This window comes from Ambystoma mexicanum, chromosome 11, assembly GCF_040938575.1.
Source record: "Ambystoma mexicanum isolate Mex_15411 chromosome 11, UKY_AmexF1_1, whole genome shotgun sequence".
NCBI classification, from domain to species: Eukaryota; Metazoa; Chordata; class Amphibia; order Caudata; family Ambystomatidae; genus Ambystoma; species Ambystoma mexicanum.
The window spans coordinates 1,289,391,199-1,289,413,375 of NC_090934.1; the positions used below are offsets into that span (position 1 = coordinate 1,289,391,199).

At 49.2% G+C, this 22,177-nt stretch overlaps 1 protein-coding gene across 1 annotated transcript in view; it reads left to right on the forward strand.

Moving 5' to 3' along the window:
- Positions 1–22,177, forward strand: part of ATP8B4 (ATPase phospholipid transporting 8B4 (putative)) — a 5,389,235-nt gene that overhangs the window by 4,760,438 nt on the left and 606,620 nt on the right. Inside the window, exon 23 of the mRNA XM_069624764.1 lies at positions 7,472–7,555. Within this exon, the coding sequence (XP_069480865.1) occupies positions 7,472–7,555 (84 nt within the window). The remainder of the gene's footprint in view (positions 1–7,471; positions 7,556–22,177) is intronic.

Here is a 22,177-nt window from a genome sequence, read left to right on the forward strand (position 1 = left end):
ATGAATGTGAAGAAACGTGTGTGAGGCACTGCAGACACCCATAAGTGAGCCCTACATCCATTGAACCGTAGTGCTGCCTAGACGTCCCTGCACGTGCAGTGCATCAATGTAAGGGGCAGGGGATAGACATCCATCGCCATGGGACAGCTACGTAGAGTGTGAGTGTGCAGGAATACACCCACAAGACCCTGAGCGCAGTGCACCCCAACCCCGCATGTAATCTTGTCACACAAACATTCCCATGCAGTGTACCCCCACACTCACACCAAACACCACATGGCGACTGAACAAAATGCAAGTTGAATGCATGATTGATACTGTCTCCAATCCCACTTGATGGCATGAACTGCATGATACTAATGTAGGTTGCCTTGAACTCAAACCACACCCTATGTACCCCACAGGCACACGGCAAACCCAACGGGATGAAGATGATGGGGAGGAGGACACACCATCACGCCGGACAAGGCAGTGAGCCTCCACCAGCACCACCACCCCACAAAGGGGCCGCACGGAAGGGAACCGACGCAGGCCACCTCCCACTTCACCACAACGCAGCCCTACCAGATCGCTGCAGCACCCACATGCCCGCAGGGAGTCCACGGCTAGCTCGCCCCAAGCCACCAGGCATATCCCCGATGCAGAGGGACTGACCTGTGGATCTGAGCCCGACGTGGGAGTGACACCTCCACGTGTGCATCATGCAGGAGGTCTGCATTCACCTGGAAGCAGTGACGCAGAAAGGATGGTCACACCACGGGGGACCCCAAGGCCAGGCACACAGCAATCACAAAGCCCACATGTGCATGTGCGTCGTATCCGCACACCACAGCCAGACGAGGACACGCCATCATATGGCAGCCCTGAAGGCCGGCACTCAGAGCCCGGCAGCCCAATCCCAGCCGGCAACATGTCCCCATGCAGCCCCCCCCAACAGCGCACAAGTGGCAGGCCGGCACCTGCCAAACCAGGGGTGCCCTTCATCACAGGGGCAGCAGTGATGGGCCGACTGGATGTGATTGAGGCTAAACAGGCCAAAGTTGAATCAATGGCCAAGGTGCACAGCCGGCACATCAAGGCTATCAGTGCATCCATACGCCATGGATGCAAGTACATAGCGCGTGACAATGCATGCACACGCAGAGTTGTAGAGCAATGTACCACTGCCCTGACAGGGTTTGGACAAAGGGTGAGGTAGTTGTGCGAGGCAGTGTCAGCACTTGCTGAGCAGACAAGGGAGGGAAACAACCTTATCCGACAGCACATGCAGGCAACCGGGTCAGTCCCTTCAACCTCAACCACACCCACGGAGGGATCCCTTGAGCTGTCTCCTAGGCGCCGTTCAATGCGCCACCTGAGGTCACACACACCAGAGGGGCCCGGACAAGGAAAGCGCCCACAACCATCCTAGTCGGACATGGCATTGTTGTGGGTGCCTGATAACAAACATGCACCTACCTGCACTGTTGTGGAGAGTTCACTGTGGGTAGGGGGGTTTGTGTGCTGGGTGTTCACTGGAGGGAGGGGGGTTTGTGTGCTGGGTGTTCACTGGGGGGAGGGGGTTGTTGCACTGAGAATAAATCATGTTTCAAAAATCACAAAGCATGGACAGTAGCGATTGTGAAAAAGTGCTATTTAATGTTGAAGTGACATTTGTTGAATGTAGCCGTCACCCTTGTTAAAAAAATACATCAATCAATCCCTGTCTGGCCAACCTCCCCTCCCTCAGCCCAACCCTTTGTGCACGTGCAACACTTTCAGGCACATCATCACCTTCACTCCCATCCTCAGGTGGCTGCACATGAGCATCAGGGGGCAGTGAAAAATTTCAGCGACAGCAGATGTTGTGCAGCATGGCACATGTCAGTACAATTTTGCCAACTTTTTCTGGTGCATATATCAATGCCCCTCCCGTATGGTTGAGGCACCGTAAGCGTGCCTTCAGCAGTCCAAATGCCCTCGCCTCGCAGATCCGTGTACAAGCATGGTCAAGGTTGTATGCCCGCTCCGCTGCCGTGTGTGGATGACGCACAGAGGTCATGAGCCACGTGTACTGGGGATATCCAGAATCACCTGCAGGGGAGAGAAAGCCGGTTTGGGGACAAGGTAAGTTCAGGGGGTGTACAGAGCTCAGTCATCAGTGTCATTTTGGCATATTTGTCATTTGGTCAATAACATTGTGGAGTGTGCTGTGCTACGAGCAGCATTGAATCAATGAGGTACTCACAACTTGGTACGCCTCTGTTTGAGAACTCATTCACTTCTCACTGGGTAAGGGGGCCCTTCCATCTACTTGTGCATGCGAGAAGTGGCTGCCTCATGTGTCATTGCCATTCCCTTTGGCTGCAGTTGCATTTGCTGGTTGTCACTATTCTGTACTGTTCTGCATGCATTTCCTTGGCTATTCAGGGGACAGGGTTTGTGGGATGTACATTGCCATTACTCAGTCCGCTTATGTGTGGTGCTTTTGTGGATGTGGTGACTTTTGTGTTACATTTGCATGACTGTGGGGTGGGCAGGGTGGGATGTCTATACTGTGTCAGTATTGGGAGCCATAGTGCTACTCACACAGGAGGCTTTGTGGTGGTAGACCTTCCATATGTCACTGTGCTGCCACATGTCTTTTACATCCTGAATGGGTGTGTTCTGCTGTGTTAGACATGTCCAAGGTTTCTTGTGCAAGGTGCTTGATTGGGAATGCTGCAGTAATAGTGCTGCCTATTGAGAATCAGGGATTTCATTGTGTGTGACCAGCCCCATCAGTTGTGGATTAACATGCATTATGGTATACATTTGTACTCACCCAGCAGACATGTGTGTTGCCCTCTGTGCCTTTCCATGTACGCTGGCAGGGTACTGTTGCGCAGGACCATGGAGTCGTGGGTGGATCCTGGGTAGCGGGCACAGCAGTGGCTGAAGGTGAGGTCAGGGCCACATGTCATCTGCACATTAAGGGAATGGTACTGTATCCGGTTTCTGTAGGCTGCCTCATGTGCCTGGGGTGGTACGAGTGCTACATGTGTGTAGTCCAGGGCTGCTATTACATTCGGGACTTGGGCAATGGCATGGAATTGACCCTTCAGCTGGTTCACCTGTGCCTGTGTGGCTGGCGATGCGATGTGCTCATTCACATGATTCAACAGTTCATCCAGCACCTGTCCCAGCATGGCAATGAATGTGGACTGGGCCATGCCATGCATCATGGCAACGGTGTGTTGGTAGCTGCCAGTCCCAAGGAATTGTAGCACAGACACGAGTTTCACTAGCAGAGGTACTGCTGTGCTGATGGCTATGCGGCTGCCAATGTCAGCCTGGATTGTGTCCAGCAACTGGGTGATGGTTGCCCTGTCCAGCCGATATTCAGTCACCAACTGGCCATCAGTCAGGGCCCAGGGTGTTGGCCTGACCCTGGGGATGGCTAGCCGCCTTGCTAGTGCTGCTCTCCTCCTCCTTCTCCTCATCCCCACCACCCCCTGCACTCCCAGGGCCCTGGCCTGGTTGGCTGGCCTCTGTAGCTCCAGGCGCAGCAGGTAGAAGTCAACATCAAGGGTCCCGGCTCCAAATGGCAGCCTGGTGTTGGGGAGGGTGTGTTGTGCATGGGTGGGTCCTTTGTAGACCTCTGATTTGCATTGGTTTCACCTGGGCCCTTATTGCTGTCCCCTCCCTGCTCCTACTGGTGGAATGGTGTTGGAGAGGGTGTTTTGTGCATGGGTGGGTCCTTTGTAGGCCTCTGATTTGCATTGGTTTCACCTGGGCCCTTATTGCTGTCTCCTCCCTGCTCCTACTGGTCGAATGGTGTTGGGGAGAGTGTGTTGTGCATGGGTGGGTCCTTTGTATGCCTCTGATTTGCATTGGTTTCACCTGGGCCCTTATTGCTGTGGCCTGTGTTCTTTTACCTCTAGCTTTTTGCTGGGGTTTTTTTTGGCAGATTATCCGGTGCTTTTCTGGCGCTAATTGCGCTTACGCTGGACTCGTGATTACAAATGTTTTAGCGCAAATGGTTACTGGCGTTTTTACAGCCGACGCTTGTACAGCCGGCTGTACTTGCGCCGGCTGTAATGGCACTGGCGGTATTTGGACTCGTGATCCGACCAGACCCTTAAAATCGGCGCTGATAGCATTACCGCCAATTTTAAGGGTTACCGCCAAACTCGTAGTGAGGCCCATAGTCTAAGAAAGAACAAGGCACGCGGTAGCAGAACAGCACCATATTATGGAGCAACTCGAGTGCTGCACAATCTTCCTTTCCTGGAAGGACTCAGTCGCCATCTTGGTGAGGTTTAGGCAGGAATAAACATTCCTACGCTTCCACTTGTCCCACAGTTTCTGGATCTCTTCTGTTTCTTGACAGCTGCTGTCTTATCCAGTGATCTGCCTTGCCGATTCTCAGAGAACTGGTTCTCCCTTTCTGATTGTGCCCTGTGCAAATATTTGCTTCCTGCCCCCGCTGTATGCTTTCATTAAGAGTCTTGACCATGATACATATCATTTTTTGTCCCTCAGACATGCTCCACATTGGGATCTCCACTCTGCACGTGGACTTGCAGACCTTGTGCAAAATAACCACCTTAGGTTTCTATTTCTCCTCAGCTGCTTGTTTGTGAATGCTTGAGATTTCAAGAAAAGCTATGGATTATCTGCTGGTTATTTGCAGAAAATACCTGTCAGTTTTGGATGACTATAGGAGATCTAGGGCATCTCCCATGCACTGACTCCAGTGGGCATATCACTGAGTGGGTGCCTCTACTAAATCCCCTGACCCCCCAGAGTTCCCCAACCAACCATGGCTCGTTTGACCATAGTAACCTTATCTCAAACATTATACTTCTCATGTTTTGAAAATTCCTTAAATACATATTATATAAGAAGGATTTTATATATATAACCCACGCTAACATTCTCATTTCAGATTATAACTGTTGATAGGTTTATGCCGTAGTGTGGTACAAACATTTCTATATGTTGTTTACCAAAATGCTAGTACAAACCAAACAAAAGAAGAGACTTCTGGAAAGGGCATGGGTAAAAATAACCTACACAGGCTAACAAAGAGGCATGGAAGAACATGCTTCTCTGTTATAAACAGCAAACTTCCAAGGCATTGAAGGGCCATTTCAATAGGAAAATTGAGTCTGCTGTCAACCAACCAAAGAGAGCTCTTTGACATATGCTGCAGCCTCGAGAAGCCAACATTACAATCGTCTGCATATACACCTACTGACGAGGATTGTAGTACCATGCAGCAAGCATTTTCGAATAAAATAGCTGCTGCTCGTGTGAAGTTCTCCCCGGCTTTGAAAGTTAACATCCCTCTCCCTCTATCACTTGACAACGAGGGGATCTCCTTGGAGGGCAACAAGTTTTCATTCGCCCCCATAATCATTCAAGATATCCGTGGTTACCACCTTGTTGAAAAAAACCAGGCCAAGACTCTCAGTCCCCTTCTAACTTGCGACCCATTACCAACACATTTTTCTTGTTAAAGATGATTGTCAAGGTCACCACCATCCAATTTCAAGCACACTTGGAATCAAGAGACATCCTCCATCCCTATCAATCGGATTTTCGGGCACTGAGACCACCATGATAGACCTTCAGAACAAGATGCTTGCCACCGTTGAAAAGAGTAAGGCTGGACTGCTGGTACTTTTGGACCTGTCAGCTGCTTTTAATTTATTAGATCATACCTGCCTCCTAAAACGTCTGGAACAGCATGGTCTCTGCTCCAGGGAAGTAGTCTCCTCGATATCCTCTTTCCTTGGTAACTGGACATCTAGAGTGTGTTGGGGCAAAGCCTCCTCGGGTGTTACACCAATCCAATAGGGAGTTCCCCAGGGGCCATGCTTATCACCTGCACTGTTTAACTTATTCATTCGACCTTTATGTGACCTACTCACCATCTTGAATGACAAGTTCTGCAATTACACTGATGACACTCAACTTCTTGTCGAACTGAGTGGTAACTCTGAACAAGACCAATAACATTTGCAGTAGCATTCCCTATGCGTAAAACTGTCAAAAACTGAACAGATGATCTTCGGCACCAAGCAAGCTAGAAGCAAACTGACAAATATTCATCCATGTCAGTCAACCAGAGCCCTATTTATATCCACAGCAAAGTCAAAACTCTGGGTGTCTATTTGAACTCTGAACAGTGAGGTAAATTCTTCAGCTCAAGTTGATGGAATTATTCACGGAGCACAGTATCACTTGCAAGTATTGAGGCACTCCAAGCCGTTCCTTACTGAAAAGAACTGTGTTACTCTAGCAAGGGAAATTATTTTGCGCAGCTAGATTATTGTAACACGTTGCTGCTTGGAGTTTCATTGCACTGCACAAACCTCTTGCAAACCATTCAAAACGATGTGGTTGACTTTATCTGTGATCTAACAAAAAGAGACCATGTGGCAAGTGCGCAGAGGGACTTGAGTGCAGTTCAAGGCTCTCCCACTTGTCCACAAATGTGTCTTTGGCCAAGCGCCAGTCTACTTGAAGAACCACACTACCCCATATACCCCTCCAAGGTCACTCTGCTCAAGCTGCTCCCACCTGTTGACGGTCCCTTGAGTAAGGAAAAGTCGGTCTCAGGAACTCTTTTTCCTGTATTGCCGTTCGATTATGGAAGGCTCTTCCTCTGGCCCTGCAGTTTGAAACAAACAAACTGCTCTTAAGAAAACATCTAAAGATGTTTATGTTATGTTTGTTGTTTGCACTTATTTACTTAGGACGTTTTGTTCCTTCTTTTTCCTTCATTTTGTGTTGTCCCGTCTTGCTGACCGTCTGCGTGTTTGTGTGGCGCTTCAATGCCGACTGGCTTTCTGCGCCTAATAAATAAATACATAAATAAATAGTGGCTTTTAAATGGGAAATGCTACTTTTGAGACCTAACTATAACATAACCTACACCTACACTTGAAACATCAGCAGAAAACCTTCCCAGTAAAAATTACAGATTTTTTGGGGGAAAGCCCTGATGACTCATTGAACTGTTCCAAAGATATTAGCATTCTAGAAAGTAAGTACACAGTAAGGACTTTAACCAAGGAATGTACTTGTTATATGTGTAAATATCAATAAAACGATCTAAAAAAGTGCCCCTCCAATATTAGAGTAAATTTAGCCCTTTGAGTAGCCTCCATCATATTCACATACCATTAAAAAAGTTGTCTGCCTTTTGCTGTAAGACATATGATTTCAGGGGGGCATTAGGCCCTGTGCCACCTCACTGCCAAAGTCCTTGGGGCCCTAAACAAATCTTTTGCTTTATCCTGGCATCCTGGGCCTGTGGTCAGGGAGCAATCAAAAGGTTAACTATAGCTACAGAGTCACTATCACTGTTTCTGTAATTCATATATGCTATCAGACAACACAGTCTAACAAAGACACATGCAATGACTTGTCAAATAATGTTTAAAAAAACGCTTTTTATGTTTCGTTATGTGTAATTCATTGTTGTTATCTTTTTTTTCAGACAGTGTATGACCCGTGGTTTATTACGCTTTTTAATATTGTTTACACATCACTTCCTGTCCTTGCCATGGGATTGTTTGACCAGGTAATCCTATGATTTCACTTAATTTAACATGTTCATGTGATATATCAAAAAGGCAATCAATATTAGTAATTAGGGTTAGGTTGTTATCTCTGTTGAGTCTTGTATATGTTGTCCTGTTGTTACGTATGTTATCAATCTTCTCCCCTTTTCATTTCCCTGTGTGCTCCATTCCCCTTGTTTGTATCTCGTTGTTTTTCCCTGTTGTGAATATAATGTTGATATAAGTGAAGGGTCATTCTACTGTCAGAGCAAGTACAATAATGTATGGTATACCGAATAAGCACAGTACTTTTGTTTGATATAAGTTTCTATATTTATATATGAATATTATATGCTTATAATACATATACTCATTCAATATATTTTAAAAGACTATACATAACATTCCTATGACAGTCTAGTCCTGTAATAAGAAAATGGCATCGCTATTCTTATTATAGTTCAATAGTAACACTACAATGCCTGCGATGGTGCCAGCACACAATAAGAAAGGAAGAGCCCTCTGCAGAATTCCAGCTGCCACACATCTGTAATAAGCTGTTCATGTTCTTTTATTTTCCACATACTTTTTTTGTCAATTTACAGTCATTAGTGAAAAATAAGGAGACATGTATTCTGCTTAGGAAGACCTTTTGGCACTTGCATTGAGATTTTTGTTGTTAACCATAATACCATTACACACAATCCTTGTAGTTTCAATACAATCTTTTTTGTTTTGAAAATCAAAGTTTATTGACAATTTTGGTTATAACATCATTCTATATTCAACATGACTTTTCTCCAAGCCATAATCATAATGATTACCCCCCACCCCCTCCCGGGTCACCCCCCACTCCTGCTAACCCCCCCACCCCTGCCCGTGGTCATAGAGCAATCATATACTTATGCAATATTAATAGGGTTCACAATTAGCACTGCACAATACGGTAAGGATTTACATCATTAGTCGCACACTTGAGTTTTGTGCCTGAAACTACCCATCTGACATTACTCAATGCACATTGCGTCCCTCTTGGACAGGGTGGAATTCACAGGGATCCATCACAGTCGGGTCTTCAGCCCTACGGGGGACACATTGTTTCAAGCCAAGCGTCCATACTTCTCAAAAAAGGGAAGCCACATACCTTCCATGTCTGTTTTGGATTCATCGATAATATGCGTTAAAAATTCCATATTGTAGATAGCATGGACTTTAAGAACCCATCCCCTCTCCCCAAGCATGTTAGGACTTTTCCATTTCAGGGCCAAACAGCACCTAGCTGCCACCAACATTACCTGCAACATGTGACCCTGTGTCTCTTCATGTTCCCCTCTCCCTCCAATCCCAAAGAGGAGGAGCCACAGGGACAATGTTCTCGCCAACCCGTTAACCCCCTTAATACAGGACAGGACCTCTTCCCAATATGTCTGCACCACTGGGCAATTTCACCACATGTGTATGTACTCTCCTTTCCCTGTCTGACATTTCCAACAGTGAGGATCATACCCCGCTTTCATCCTGGCTATCCTCTGCAGCGGGTAATGCCACCTGTGAAGCACCTTCAGAGCCTGATGTCGGAAGTGGAGCGAGGCCGTAGAGTGATTGGCTCGTCTGTACATTTTGGACAGCTATTGTCTATCTCTTCTCCTAAGTCTTGACCCCATTGTGTCTGCGCGGGCGGCGGGACCCTTGGAGTTGCGTACATGAGGAGTTTGTAGAGACAGGATATAACACCACTAGATCCCCGTTTTGAGATAACAAGTTTCTCAAATTCTGTACGTTCCATCTTGAGAGTGTTCCCCCAGGTGGTTTCGGTAAGTACACCTTTCAGTTGGAGATAACGAAACAGGTAGAGATTTCTAAGACCCATGGCTTCCTCCAGGTCCTTCAGGGCCATAAAGGACCCCCCCACCCACAACTGACCTGCCCTACTAAGGCAGGCCTCGTACCATAGTTGAAACGCCTGAGGGGCATCAATCCTATTTCTGATTGGGTGGGCCCAGATACAACTCAGCGGAGAGGGCCACGTCGTAAGCCATCTGTAATATCCCCCTTCTTTCCACACCGACCACAAAACCTCCAACACTGCATGTTGTAGGACCCTCCTGGGAATGCGCGTCCTGGGGACCCAAAGCCATTCATCCAGCGTGACCAGAGCCAAGACCGTGTTGTCCATAGCTACCCATTGATTCTCCATCCCTGGGGTGAAATGATCCACCAGTATCCTCAGCTGGGAAGCCTTATAGTAGGATTCAGATTCTGGGAGTCCCACCCCTCCATCCTCCTTGGGCCTGGGCAAGACCTCATAGGAGATTTTGTGTTTCTTACCTGCCCAAAGAAATCATAAAAGGGCCTGCTTCACCTCTGTGAAGAATGTCTTGGGCACCTGTACTGGGAGCATTTGGAACAAAAATAAAAACTTGGGGAGAATCACCATCTTCGCCAGGCTAAGGCATGCCATCCAGGAGAGCCCCAACCGCACCCATCTGTCAAATCCCTCTTGATTGGTGTCCAGAGGGGAAGGAAGTTATTGGGAAAGAGGCCCTCCGGGTTGTGCATCACCTGAATGCACAACCTGGAATGAATGATAGCGAAACCTACCCCTCTGAATAGGAAAGGGGAGCCCACCCACATATTCCACCTCCGGGTCCGACAGATTGCCTGCTATAAATGCCACCGATTTCCCAAGGTTAACCTGGAACCCAGAGAGGTCTCCATATTGTGTCAAACTTTCCAATACTCGGGGTATGTCTGGGATGGTTTGGTAATATAAAGCAATGCATCGTTGGCAAACAATCCAATCTTACAGTGAGATTCCCCAACTTTCACCCCGCTAATCACCTCATCATTACGGATGGAGGTCGCCCAAGGTTCCATAACCAGTGCATATATGAGAGGGGACAGAGGGCATGCCTGTCTTGTGCCCCTGCTAAGGGGGAACGAGGCATATTCAACCCCATTTGCCACTACCCTGGCTGACGGAGTGGAGTACAAGGCCGACATCCAGCCCAGCCATCTCGGGCCCATCCCCAAAGCTGTGAAGACCTCCCCCATGAAACGCCAGCTAACCCTGTCAAAGGCCTTTTCGGCATCGAGGGCTAGTAAGAGAGCCCCCTCATTACGGACCACCCTAGAATTCAGCACATGGAGGGTCTTACACATGTTATCGGAGCCTTGTCTGTTCATCACAAATCCCACCTGATCAGGGTGGATCAAGCGAGGGAGGTATCTTTCCAAACTTATCGCAAGGATCTTGGCGAAGATCTTGGCAAAGGGAACTAGGCCTATAGGAGCCACAGTCTGCTGGGTCCTTTCCCGGCTTAGGGATCACAGCAATTAAAGCTTGTAGGGACGTGGGTGGGATGGTGTCTCAAACCCTAATACAATTGTACAGCTTGGCCAGTGGTTTCACCAGGATATGTTGGTATTGCGTATAGAAGTCAGCCGTGTAACCATCACCTCCCAGGGCTTTTTTAGTTTTCAATCTCTGAATGGCTAACTTCACCTCTTCCTCCGCTATTTCCCCCTCCAAGACCTCTCGTTCCGGATCCACTAGCCGAGGCAGTGGGTGTTCTGCCAAGTATGTCCAGATGTCCTCCAATGACTCGGCGTCCTGTCTAGTGTACAGCCCTCTATAAAAGTCTGCAAAACTTTCCACAATCTGCTCCCCCCTCACGCATTTCCTGCCACTCCTGTCTGTGATGACACCCACCCTCCTCTCAGTCCTACATCCTCTAGTTCTACGTGATAGGAGGGTACCCACTGTCACCCCTCTCATAGTACCTTTGTCGCCTGTACCTCATCTTCTTAACCACTTCCCCTATGAGGGCCGTGTGTATCACCTGCCTCCTTAATCGCATTTCTCCCAAGAGGGCCCACCGATCTTCCCCTTTACTGGTGAGCCGGGTCCGTAGATCCCTTAGTTCATCCCGGAGCCTGTTCTATACAAGTGCCCTTTCCCGTTTACATCGGGATCCCTCCGCTATGTGGAGGCCCCGAAAGGTGGCCTTAGCCGCCTCCCAGACATCACCATCCCCGTGTCCCCATTGTCATTCGTTTCAAAGCAGGCCTTCATTTTGTCCCCTATGAAATCTTTGAAAACCCGATCCCTTAGGAGCTTGTCATTGCAGCGCCATCTAAAAGTCCTCTGGGTTCCCTGAAGTAACCAGTTCACCACCAGGAGTTCGTAGTCGGACCAGGTGATTGCTTCTACCTTCGGTACACCAAACTCTCCTCCTCCCTCCTCGGATGCCAGCAGCAGTTCAATTCCTGTGTATGTGTGGTGTGGGGGTGAAAATAAAGTATAGCCCCCTGGCCCTGGGCATGACTTGTGCCATATGTCCACTCAATAGTGTTCCCGTAGGAGGTTTTGCAGGGCAATATCATCCTTCATAATCTCCCTGGTCCCCGCACCTCTAGCTGACCACCAATCTAGTTGAGGGTCTGTTATGAGGTTAAAATCTCCACCTAGTATCATGGCCCCTTCTGCCCACTCATCCAGCACTCTAAAAATCCGGTTCAGGAATTGTATCTGTCCTACGTTGGGTGCATACAGGGTAGCAAGTGCAATCCGTTCCCTTTCACTGGTGCCTTTGACCCCGAGAAACCGCCCCCCAAAACCCCTTTTCTGTTCCACATTTGTAAGATGTAATGACTTGCTCAGGATAATGCCTACTCTTAGTGCTCCTATGGGAAGCCCCCCTGCCCTCTGTCCCCACCCATTCTTCCCCCTCCTAGCTCCCCCATTGGGGCGTCCGTCTCCATCCCCCAAGATCTATTGGGATCAGTCAACAAACCACCAGGAGCTCATCCTGAGCCCAGAAACATTCCTCTAGTGGGTTGCTCTATCCCAAACTGTCCTCTTGCACCTTCGCTTTTAACATTCCACAATGACCTCTAGTTAAGATCTCCCCAGTTTTCCTCCCCCCCTCACAACATGCATCAGATGCCTCTTCAGCAATTAATGCAAGACAATTAGCGTTCGCCCAACTGCAAGAATAACAACAACCATTGTGCAACCTGAGGGGCTGACCTGACCCAACGGGGGACCAGGCCGGTCAACCCCTCATGTGTAACCTCCCCAATTGGGGCAACAATATCAACCACAACATGAACATTCTTCAGGAGACAAATTCAGTGTCACTTTAAGTGTCTCTCAGAGGCAGAGGAAGGATTTCTGGTCTTTTGAAACTTCTGTGTCCCTTTGACCTTAGCTTTTCCCTTAAATGCGTCTGGGCCACTAGGACCCCGGGTGAGATCCACATCTCCTCCATTTTGACCCTCCGAGGGACCCGCTGTACCACCTACAAGATCTTTCGTGACCCTCTGGATGTCTTCCTCTGAGACAAGATGGTGCTTCTCTCCTTGCCATTCAAACGCAAGATAAAAGATGTGGCCCCAACGGTACCTGATCCCCTTCTCCTGTAGCCATCTGGTGAGGTTACCATACTTTTTCCTCATCAACAGTGTGAGGGCGGATAGGTCTTGATAAATGGCGACCGTTGAATCCCCGTACTGTATGCTCTGAAGATTCTTGACCTTCTCCAAGATCTTAGCTTTGTCTCTGTAATAATGCAGTCTCGCCAGAACTGAGCGAGGACCCCAAACCCCCCCTGCACAGTGAATTCTATCCAGTATTGTTTCTTCTCCAGCATCTGTCCCCAGTACAATTCGTATTATATCCTGCACCTTGCCTTCCAAGCCAATCAGGTTTTTGCCTTCCGATTCCACCAAGCCAAAGATATGTAGATTGTTCTTTCTTTCCCGGCTTTCCATGTCATCAACCTTAAAGGGTAGTTCCTCCTCAAGCCATTGCACTTCCAAAAACCTTGCCTCCATCTGAGTCTCCAGGAGTGCTGTCGATAGTTGGTTGTTCTCTACACCCTCCATGCGGTCCTCCAGCGTGGATACCTTCAACATCAGGTCTGCCAATTTGGCCCCCATGTCTGTCCTTATCCCCCTGATCTCCTCCAGGATCATCTGGATGTTGTTCTGCAAGGTACCAAAGTCCGGGGGTGGGGCGGGGGGGCCCCCAGACGCCATCCCAACAGCTCCGACCTGAAACTGGTATTTGAACAGGGCTTCTTTCTAGCTCATGGAGGTCGTGCCGCGGCACTGCTATAAAGGCCAAATGAAGGGAGGGGCCTAGGCTCTCTGTGGAATTGTGTTTAAAGTGCAGGTAGGAACAGAGCTGTCATTCTAGGGGTACGACGGCAATTCCCATCCATAGAAGTCGACTGACAGGGGAAAAGCTCTGGGGTCAGAAGCGAGCCTAACAGGGTTCACAATGTCCGCCCGATGGGTTCAGCTTGTCACTGGAGGTTGCTCCATATCTTCCGTCTGTACCAGCATGGGGTACACCCCTTGGGCGAGGGTGTGTGGGTCTGCTATTCGGCTGGGAGGGGAGCAGTGTCCTCCCAGAGTTGCTGTGGTGAGTCTCCTCCGACCTCGATGGTGTGCTGTGGGCCGTCTGTACACAGGAACACATCTGCCCGGTGCCCACCCGTGTGTTCATGCCCACCTCCCAGGCGGGAAGCGGATGGCAAGCGCAGACACCTCAGCCAAGGGTGGGCAGTGGCACGGATAACTTGCGGGACCAACTACCGAGCGTGGATTGTAGTGACAGTGCGGGGCCTGGGACTAAATCCAAAGTCCAAGGAGGTTCCTTTGGCGTGCTTACACATGTCTCAGTAGGGATCCCAGTAGCTGGTTCTAAAATGGGTTCTTCAGTTAGAACTAATATGGAAGTCTCTCCCCTCTGGTGCACCTAAAGTGTATGTTCAGCATTATAGCTCCTCAGGGGCGGGGTGCATGTGCGGTGCTGGTCCCCCAGGTGTTCCGGGGGGGAGATGTCCCTCCCTATCTACTCCTCACCTGCCTCTCCAGTCTGTGTTGGCGCTCCTCTGTCTTGTGTGCCTCCTCTGGGGAGCAGCTGCAGGGACCGCTGGGCCTCAGGGCCAGGCCCGCCACCGTCCCCTCTGCAGCAAAATGAAGTGGCCAAGCTCGTCGCTTCAATCCTCGTAGTGGGGCCCTTCTGACAAGGCTCCAGGAGTTGTCTCGTGTGGCCTCTGCACCAGCCCATGGTATTCGGCCCAGTCACGGGGGAAAGAGGGGAGAGAGAGCAGGGTCCGCCAGTCAGGCCAGTGCCAGCGCGGCATTTCCTGTCTGCCGGTGCTGTGGGGATCCCTGATCTCCCTGGGGTCCACGGATGAGCGCCGGTCTGCCGCGGGGATTCATTGGAGGCCCTGCCTTCCCTCGATGATCCCCCACTGGCACCAGGGCCAGCGTCCCGGCCTCATCACAGTCAGCAGTCTCCCAGTGCAGGCCAACAGTAAGGCTCCATTCGGCGGATCACCACCACGTAGAGCGAATCCACTGCCTCCTGTGTTCTGGGGCCACTGCGCTCCAACGGGCCAGGCGTGCACCACACTTCTTGTACAAATTCTTCATTGAGCATGGCAGTGGGGGAGGGGCTGCCCTACACTACTGATCGAATGTCTCAGTGACATGGCCACTCTTAGCGATCGGAATAACACCTTTGGGTAGTCGGGGGGATCAGACACACGATCCTGCAGCTGTTATAGGGATTGGGTTCCTTTCTCCTCTTGAACTCCTCAAAATGTTCAGGGCAAGGGACGGAGCTGCAGGTTCAGGCAGCCATTTTGCCCGTGCCCCCTGGCAGCCTCCCAATACAATCTTTCTTTTTTCTTTTACTTGTTTTTATTAAATTTTGTTAAACATTAAAAGTGGGACTCACAGCATCGTCCCTCATCCCCTCCCCACCCCTTCCCACCGGCTTCTAGTTCTTGACATTTTGTTGATATACCCTTAGAGTCCATTAAACATTATGTAAACATATCCAATATTCGTATTTTGTGTGGGCACCCCTGTAGCATGTAGTCGCTTTGTAAATATTCTAGCGCCATCCCCCAGTCAATGTAAAGTTTTGGCGAGCCCCTTGAATGTAAATGTAATACGCTCCATTGCTATGTGTTGCCACGCCCTCTGTAACCATTCCAGGTTTGATGGAGGTGACTTCTGCTTTCATTTTTTAGCTATGGCTAGCCCGGCAGCTGTTAGGAGTCCATTGACATTTCTCTTTTGCGTTTTCGTCATCGTTCTATCCCGGGATCCTACATGCCGCACATCCATACCAATTCTCCTAGGTTTTCTGCTCCCTTAAACATTTCCTGCATTTGGGCTTTTATCTCCGTCCAAAACCCCAGAAGTTTCGGGCATTCCCACCATATGTGTCTCCAGTTCGCTTCCGCGTCACAGCCCCTCCAGCATTTAATTTGTGTAGTGTTATACATTCTGTGTAGTCTTTCCTGGGTGAAGTGCCATTGGATCATTATCTTTGTCCATGCTTCTCTTGACTGGATCGCCAATATACATTTGGGGATTATTTGCCATACGTATGACCACTGTTCTCTCGTGATCTCCCTTCCCAATGTCTTTTCCCATCTCTTCATATACTGCCACTTCGTCTCTTCTGGCTGGATGTTTGGGAATCTGTACATGTTGAGACAAATGTTTTTTCCCCCGGCTGTGTCATGATATATGATTCAAATGGGGTTAGGGCTTTTGTTGCCGCCTGTATTATTCTTGGGGTGGATAGCCAATGATGGAGTTGTTCGCATTTGTATCTGTCTATTTCCATGAGGCCAAGGAGTTCACAGCATTCTGCGAACATTCTAATTTGTTGGTCTTCGTACATGTCCCCCACCTTTGTGCCCTCTGCTTCTATCCATCTCTGGAATGCTCCTTTCTCTGTGCCCGGTTGGAATTCAGAGTTGTCGAATATCGGCATGAAGGGAGCCAGATCGTTTGTCAATATTTCTTGTTTTGTTGCTCTGTTCCAGATTTCTAATGTTGTGCTCATGATCTCGCTTATGCGAACATTTGGGTGTCTATGTTCCGAGCCAATCCATAGTAGATGCTGCAGGCTTGTCTTTGCCACTGCCCTGTCTTGTGCTTCCCATAGCTTCTCAGACTTGTTTGAGATCCATTCTTTCAAAATCCACATCTGGGCCACCTCATAATATTTTCTGAAGTGTGGGAGTGCCATGCCCCCCATTGTCCTTTGCGCAGTAAGTGCAATATTGGAGAGCCTTGGGGTTTTGTTCTGCCAGATGTATTTGGTTATCATTTTGGTGAGTGTTTTTACGTGGGTGGAATTCATATGGGGCGCGCCTGGAAGAAGTATAGCAGTCTGGGCAAGATCGTCATTTTTTGACCGTAATTCTGCCCCACCATGTTATTGAGAGTGGGTTCCATCTTTCCAGGTCTCTTCTCACTTGTTCTAGGAGGATCGGGTAGTTCCCTGCTTAGAGGCCTTTGATAGTATTGGTCAGCGTGACACCCAAATATTTTACCCCTTCTTTCGCCACCCACAGATGAAGCTCCCCTGCCCGCTTATCGATTTCTTATTCGTCTCCATATAGAACCATTACCTCTGATTTTTGTGCTTATTTATCTTCAATCCGGAAATCGTTCCGTATTCGTCTATTGTTTGTATGAGAAGAGGCAGTGTTTCTACCGGGTCCGCCAGGGGCATCATCATGTCGTCTGCATATGCCGCTGTTTGATGGGAAGTCCCTCCCATTGTTATGTATTTGATGTCGGGAGTTTCTCTAATTTTCACCAGCAATGGCTCCAGGAAGATTGCGTATAAAAGCGGGGAGAGGTGGCATCCCTGTTTTGTGCCTCTTTCTATTCTGATCATGTTTGATAGTTCCCTGTTCACCGCTATTCTGGCCGAGAGTGTGTTGTAGTTGGCACGTATCATTATAATGTATTTTTCACCCATGCCCATTTTCTCCAGGATGCAAAACCGTATGGACCACTCCACTCGGTCAAACGCCTTTTCCGCCTCTAACACCAGTACTGCTGCTGGAATTTTAGTGATACCCACTTTCTCGATCAGATGGGCAATCAGTCTAATATTGTCATGTGTTGTTCTGTTGAAGATGAATCCGGATTGATCCTGATGTATCAGCTCGGTGTGAGTCTATTGGCTAGTATTTTAGTATACAATTTGGCGTCCAAATGTATTAGGGATATGGGGCAATCTGAGCTTGGGTTCTCAGTGTCCTTCCCTTTCTTGTGGAAGACCAGGATTTTTGCTTCGTTCATAGAGTTTGTGATGTTGGCATTATCCTTGAAGGTGTTGTAAAGGTCTGTTAGGACCGGCTTGAGGGCCCCGACATAGGTTTTCTAAAATGCAGCTGTGTAGTCGTCCGGCCCTGGGGCTTTGTTTTTCGGTAGTTCTCTAATTGCTTTTGTTACTTCCTCCATTGTGATTGATAAGTCGAGCAGTAGTTTCTCCTCTAGTGATATGCTTGGGAGCGTTATATCCCTCAGATAGATCACCTGTTAGTCCTCTTTTGTTTTGTCTGATGTATACAGTCTTTGGTAGTATTCTCTAAATATTTCTTTTATGTCTTTTGACTGTGTTCTCGTCTGATCGTTCTTATCTCTCAAAGCCTTCACCATTTGACTTTGTTGTTTGCCTTCTATTTGTCTTGCCAGGAGTGTGTCTGCTTTATTTGCTTTTATTGCGTACCAGTGTATCAAATGTAGCAGTTGGTTCTCTGCTCTCTTGATCAAAACGCAAGTGCAGGGTGGCAGAGAGGAAATGGCGTGCTTCATGTTCATCCTCTGACAAACTGGCCTGCCGCCTGCTCCAAAGGCAATACCGGCTCTCCGTTCTCACTAAGAAGAGAGCCCTTATCCAAGCCCGCATCGCTGAGGCATCAAACAACTCGGCCGAACTCTTTAAAATCTGCAAGGAGCTGGCCAACCCTGCTGCAGTCTCTACCTCTCCTGTCCCCTCACAGGCCCTCTGCACTGCACTGGCCTCGCACTTCATCTCAAAAACTCAGGACATCCTGTCCTCACTCTCCTCCCCTCTCCTCCCTCCCTCTCTTCCTGGCTCTTCCTCTTACTCTCTTGCAGCCGCCCCTCCGCCCTCCTTCTCTTCATTTCCACCTTTTTCTGCTGACGAGGTTTCCAGACAAGTCCGATCTATGAAAGCCTCGTCTAAACAGGTTCACCCCTGTTCCTCCAAAACCATCAAGGACCACATCGTCTCCCTGGCTCCTGCCCTGGCTGACTTTTGCAACCACTCATTCGCCTCTGGAGTCTTCCCATCCCCCCTCAAGCACTCCCTTGTGCACCCCCTCCTCAAGAAACCCTCTTCCGACCCCTCCTGCCCGGCCAACTATCGCCCAATCTCCATTACTCCCTTCCTGGGCAAGCTCCTGGAGAAACTGGCCATCTCCCAGCTTAACCTCCATGCTGAATCTGTGGGTAATCTTCATGACCATCAATCCGGCTTCAGAGCGGCCAGAAGCACGGAAACTGCTCTCCTGAACATCCGTGAGGACCTGCTCCTGAACCTCGATTCCAACACTCCCTGTGTTCTCATTCTGCTCGATCTCTCCTCTGCCTTTGACACTGTCAACCATGCCATCCTGCTCAACCGTCTCCGTGATAACCTGGGTATCACTGGTCAGGCTCTGGCATGGCTGACCTCTTTCCTCTCTGGTCGACCCTCCCAGGTCCAAATGGGCTCCTTCCTCTCTGACATCTTTTTCTCCACCTGTGGTGTCCCCCAGGGATCCAACCTCTCTCCCTGGCTTTTCAACCAGTATCTGGCACTCCTTGCCCACCGCATCGCCGCCCTCTGCCCCCACTTCCAGTGCTATGCGGACGATACCCAGCTCATTTTCAGGCTACCCTCGGCCTCCTCCTCTCCTTCCCTCATCTCCGACTGTCTGTCTGCTATCCAGGAATGGTGTGCCGCCAATGACCTCTGCCTTAACGCCAGTAAGACTGAGATTCTACTCATCGGCGCACCCACTCCCTCCTTCCCTGCAGCTCTCTGGCCGGCCTCCCTTGGCCCCCTTCCTGCCCCTACATGCAAGGCTAAAAACCTCGGGGTCATCTTCGACTCCACACTCTCCTTCTCTCCTCATATATCTGATGTCTCTAAGAAATCACACTACCAGCTGCACCTCCTCAGAGGTATTCTTCCCTTCCTCTCCTTCCCCCAGAAGCTCACTGTCTCCCGAGCCCTGGTTCTCTCAAGGCTGGACTACTGTAACAGCCTCTATCTTAATCTCCCTGCCTCCACTCTCCGCCCTCTGCAACTTATCCAGAACAGAACTGCGAGACTTGTCCTTGGCCTCAAGCCCAGGGACCGTATCTCTCCAGGACTGAAATCTCTTCACTGGCTCCCAGTGGCTGCGAGGATTAAGTTCAAAACCCTCTGCATTGTCCACAAGGCCTTCTGGGGCTTGGGGCCTAAATACCTTCAACTCTCTCTTCCTAAATATCTTCCTTCACGAGCCCTTCGCTCATCCATCTCTAACTCCCTCATGGTCAGCCGCTTCTCGAAGCAACGCGCTGGGGGTAGATCTCTCTCCGCAGCAGGGGCCTCCCTCTGGAACAGCCTGCCTGCCTCCCTGAAACTTGAGGAGAACCATCTCCGGTTCCGGAAGCACCTCAAAACCTTCCTCTTCGCTTCTGCCTTCTCTCTCCCTCTCCCCTGCTAAACCTGCTTAACTCCCCACTGAATTCTGCACTTAACCTGCATCTGGGCCACTCTCAGCGACCTCGGTCCAGGGCCCAGCCACTCTCCACTTGCACTGCCCCCCTGGCTCCCCCTGCACTGTGGGACTGTCACTGTATCCCTACAGCCCCCTGCCCAGCACTTGCTCTGCACTTACCTCGCACTTGCCACCAGCTGGCCCTTTTTATTTATTATTTATCATTATTATTTCATTACGCCACTTACCTTGTACTGCACTTTTCCCCCCACCTCCTCCCCCTGCACTTTCTCCTTTTTCCCCTTACCTCTGCACTTGCGCGATCTGAATGACACCTGGCCTAGTAGGATCGCTTGTCCGTCTTCCCCTTGTTTCCCTCCCTCCCTGCCTCGTCGCGCCTTGAAACACTTGTGTATAGGCGCGTTACAAATACCATATCATATCATATCATATCTTCCCCTGTATATGTCTGTAGTCTCTCTTCAGTTTGAATGTGTGATTGTTTGACAATTCCTCTCTAATCTGCGCTAGATTATTTTCTAGTTCTTCTTCCCATTTTCGGGATTGTCTGTCCTTCTGCGCTTTGAGTGCGATCATCTGTCCCCACATTACCGCTTTGAAGGCTTCCCATACTGTGGATTTTGTCACTTTGGGCATATTATTTCGTTCAAAATAGTCTGCTATTTGTTCTCTGATTGTCTCTCACATTACGGGATCTTGTATGACTTCCCATGGTAGTGTCCATCGCCATAAGAGTGACTGTTTGCATAGTATGTGGAGTGATATCCACAAAGGTGTGTGGTCCAATAGTTATATGGGGCCCTTCTCTACATTCTGAATCTCCCCTAACAGGCCCGCAGAGGCCCACATGTAATCGATCCTTGAACTTGTGCCATGCACATGGGAGTGGTATGTGAATCCCGGGGACGAGCCCCTGATTCTCCGCCAGACATCTTCTAGAGCCAGTTTTCCCATGGTGTTCTTCAGCGACTGTGTCGGAGTTCCCTGATGTGAAAGCTTGGGATTTGATCAATCTTCTCTGGGATCCCAAGCCATGTTGAAGTCTCCAGCTAATATTATCTCTTCTTCTGTAAAGTTATCTAATTTGTTCAGTGTGTCCTTATGAATCCGTTTTGGCCCGTATTTGGAGCATAAAGTGTTGCAAGTGTCAGTGGGCCGTTTTCGATCTGGATTTTCACAAATAGGAATCTTCCTTGTTTGTCAGCTTGTGTTTCTCGAACTTGTTCATTGAGAGGGTTAGCAAATGCAATCAGGACCCCCTTTTTCTTTTCCCCATTGTTTGCTTGTATTATCTGGTTATAGTCTTTCAGTTGGAGTTTCCCTTATTCCTTTTTCTTTATATGCGTCTCCTGAAGCTTTATTATGTCATACTTCTCTTTATGTAGATAGTGTTCCACCTTTTTCCTTTTGACTGGGGAGTTTAATCCTCTGTTATATGTTAGGATTTTCAGCCCCATTGTGTTATGTGTGACTCATTTCTCTCGTGGCTCTGTCGGGTAGATTTATCATGGTAGCAGTATGTGCTGGTGGTTTTCCCTTGCCCCCTTTGTAGTCGTCCCTTTACTTCCACCCCTGTTCTTTGCCTCCCCCACTACGATCCCCAACTCCCCCCTCCCATAACTTCCCTCAGGAGGCCTTTGGGCCCTGTGATCGCTTGGGCGTGTTGCCCCTTGCGCCACTCCCTCTTGGACTCAGGTATAACAATGGTTTGGGAAGTCCTAAACCCCACTTATTGTCTCTTGGGATTCCTGGGTGGTCCCAGCTCACTGCCTCTGAATGACTTCCCGCGGTCATTTCTGCGTTTCAGTGTTTTCTGTCAGAGTCTCTGGTGGTCTCCCTATTCTTGTTCTCTGATTGAGGTTGGTGTTACTTAATTCGTGTCTTGAGGTTTCGGGGGGGGCATCTGGATTTTGGGTTGATTGTGTTCCATCCTCTTGGGGCTCTTCTTCCTTGCATATGTTCTCTGCCACTGACTTGTGACCCATCCTTTTCTTGCAGATTCATGATCTGTTCACCTTCCTCACACGTGGTGACTCTCTGTTGTTTTCCCTCCCAAGTGAAGAGCAGGCC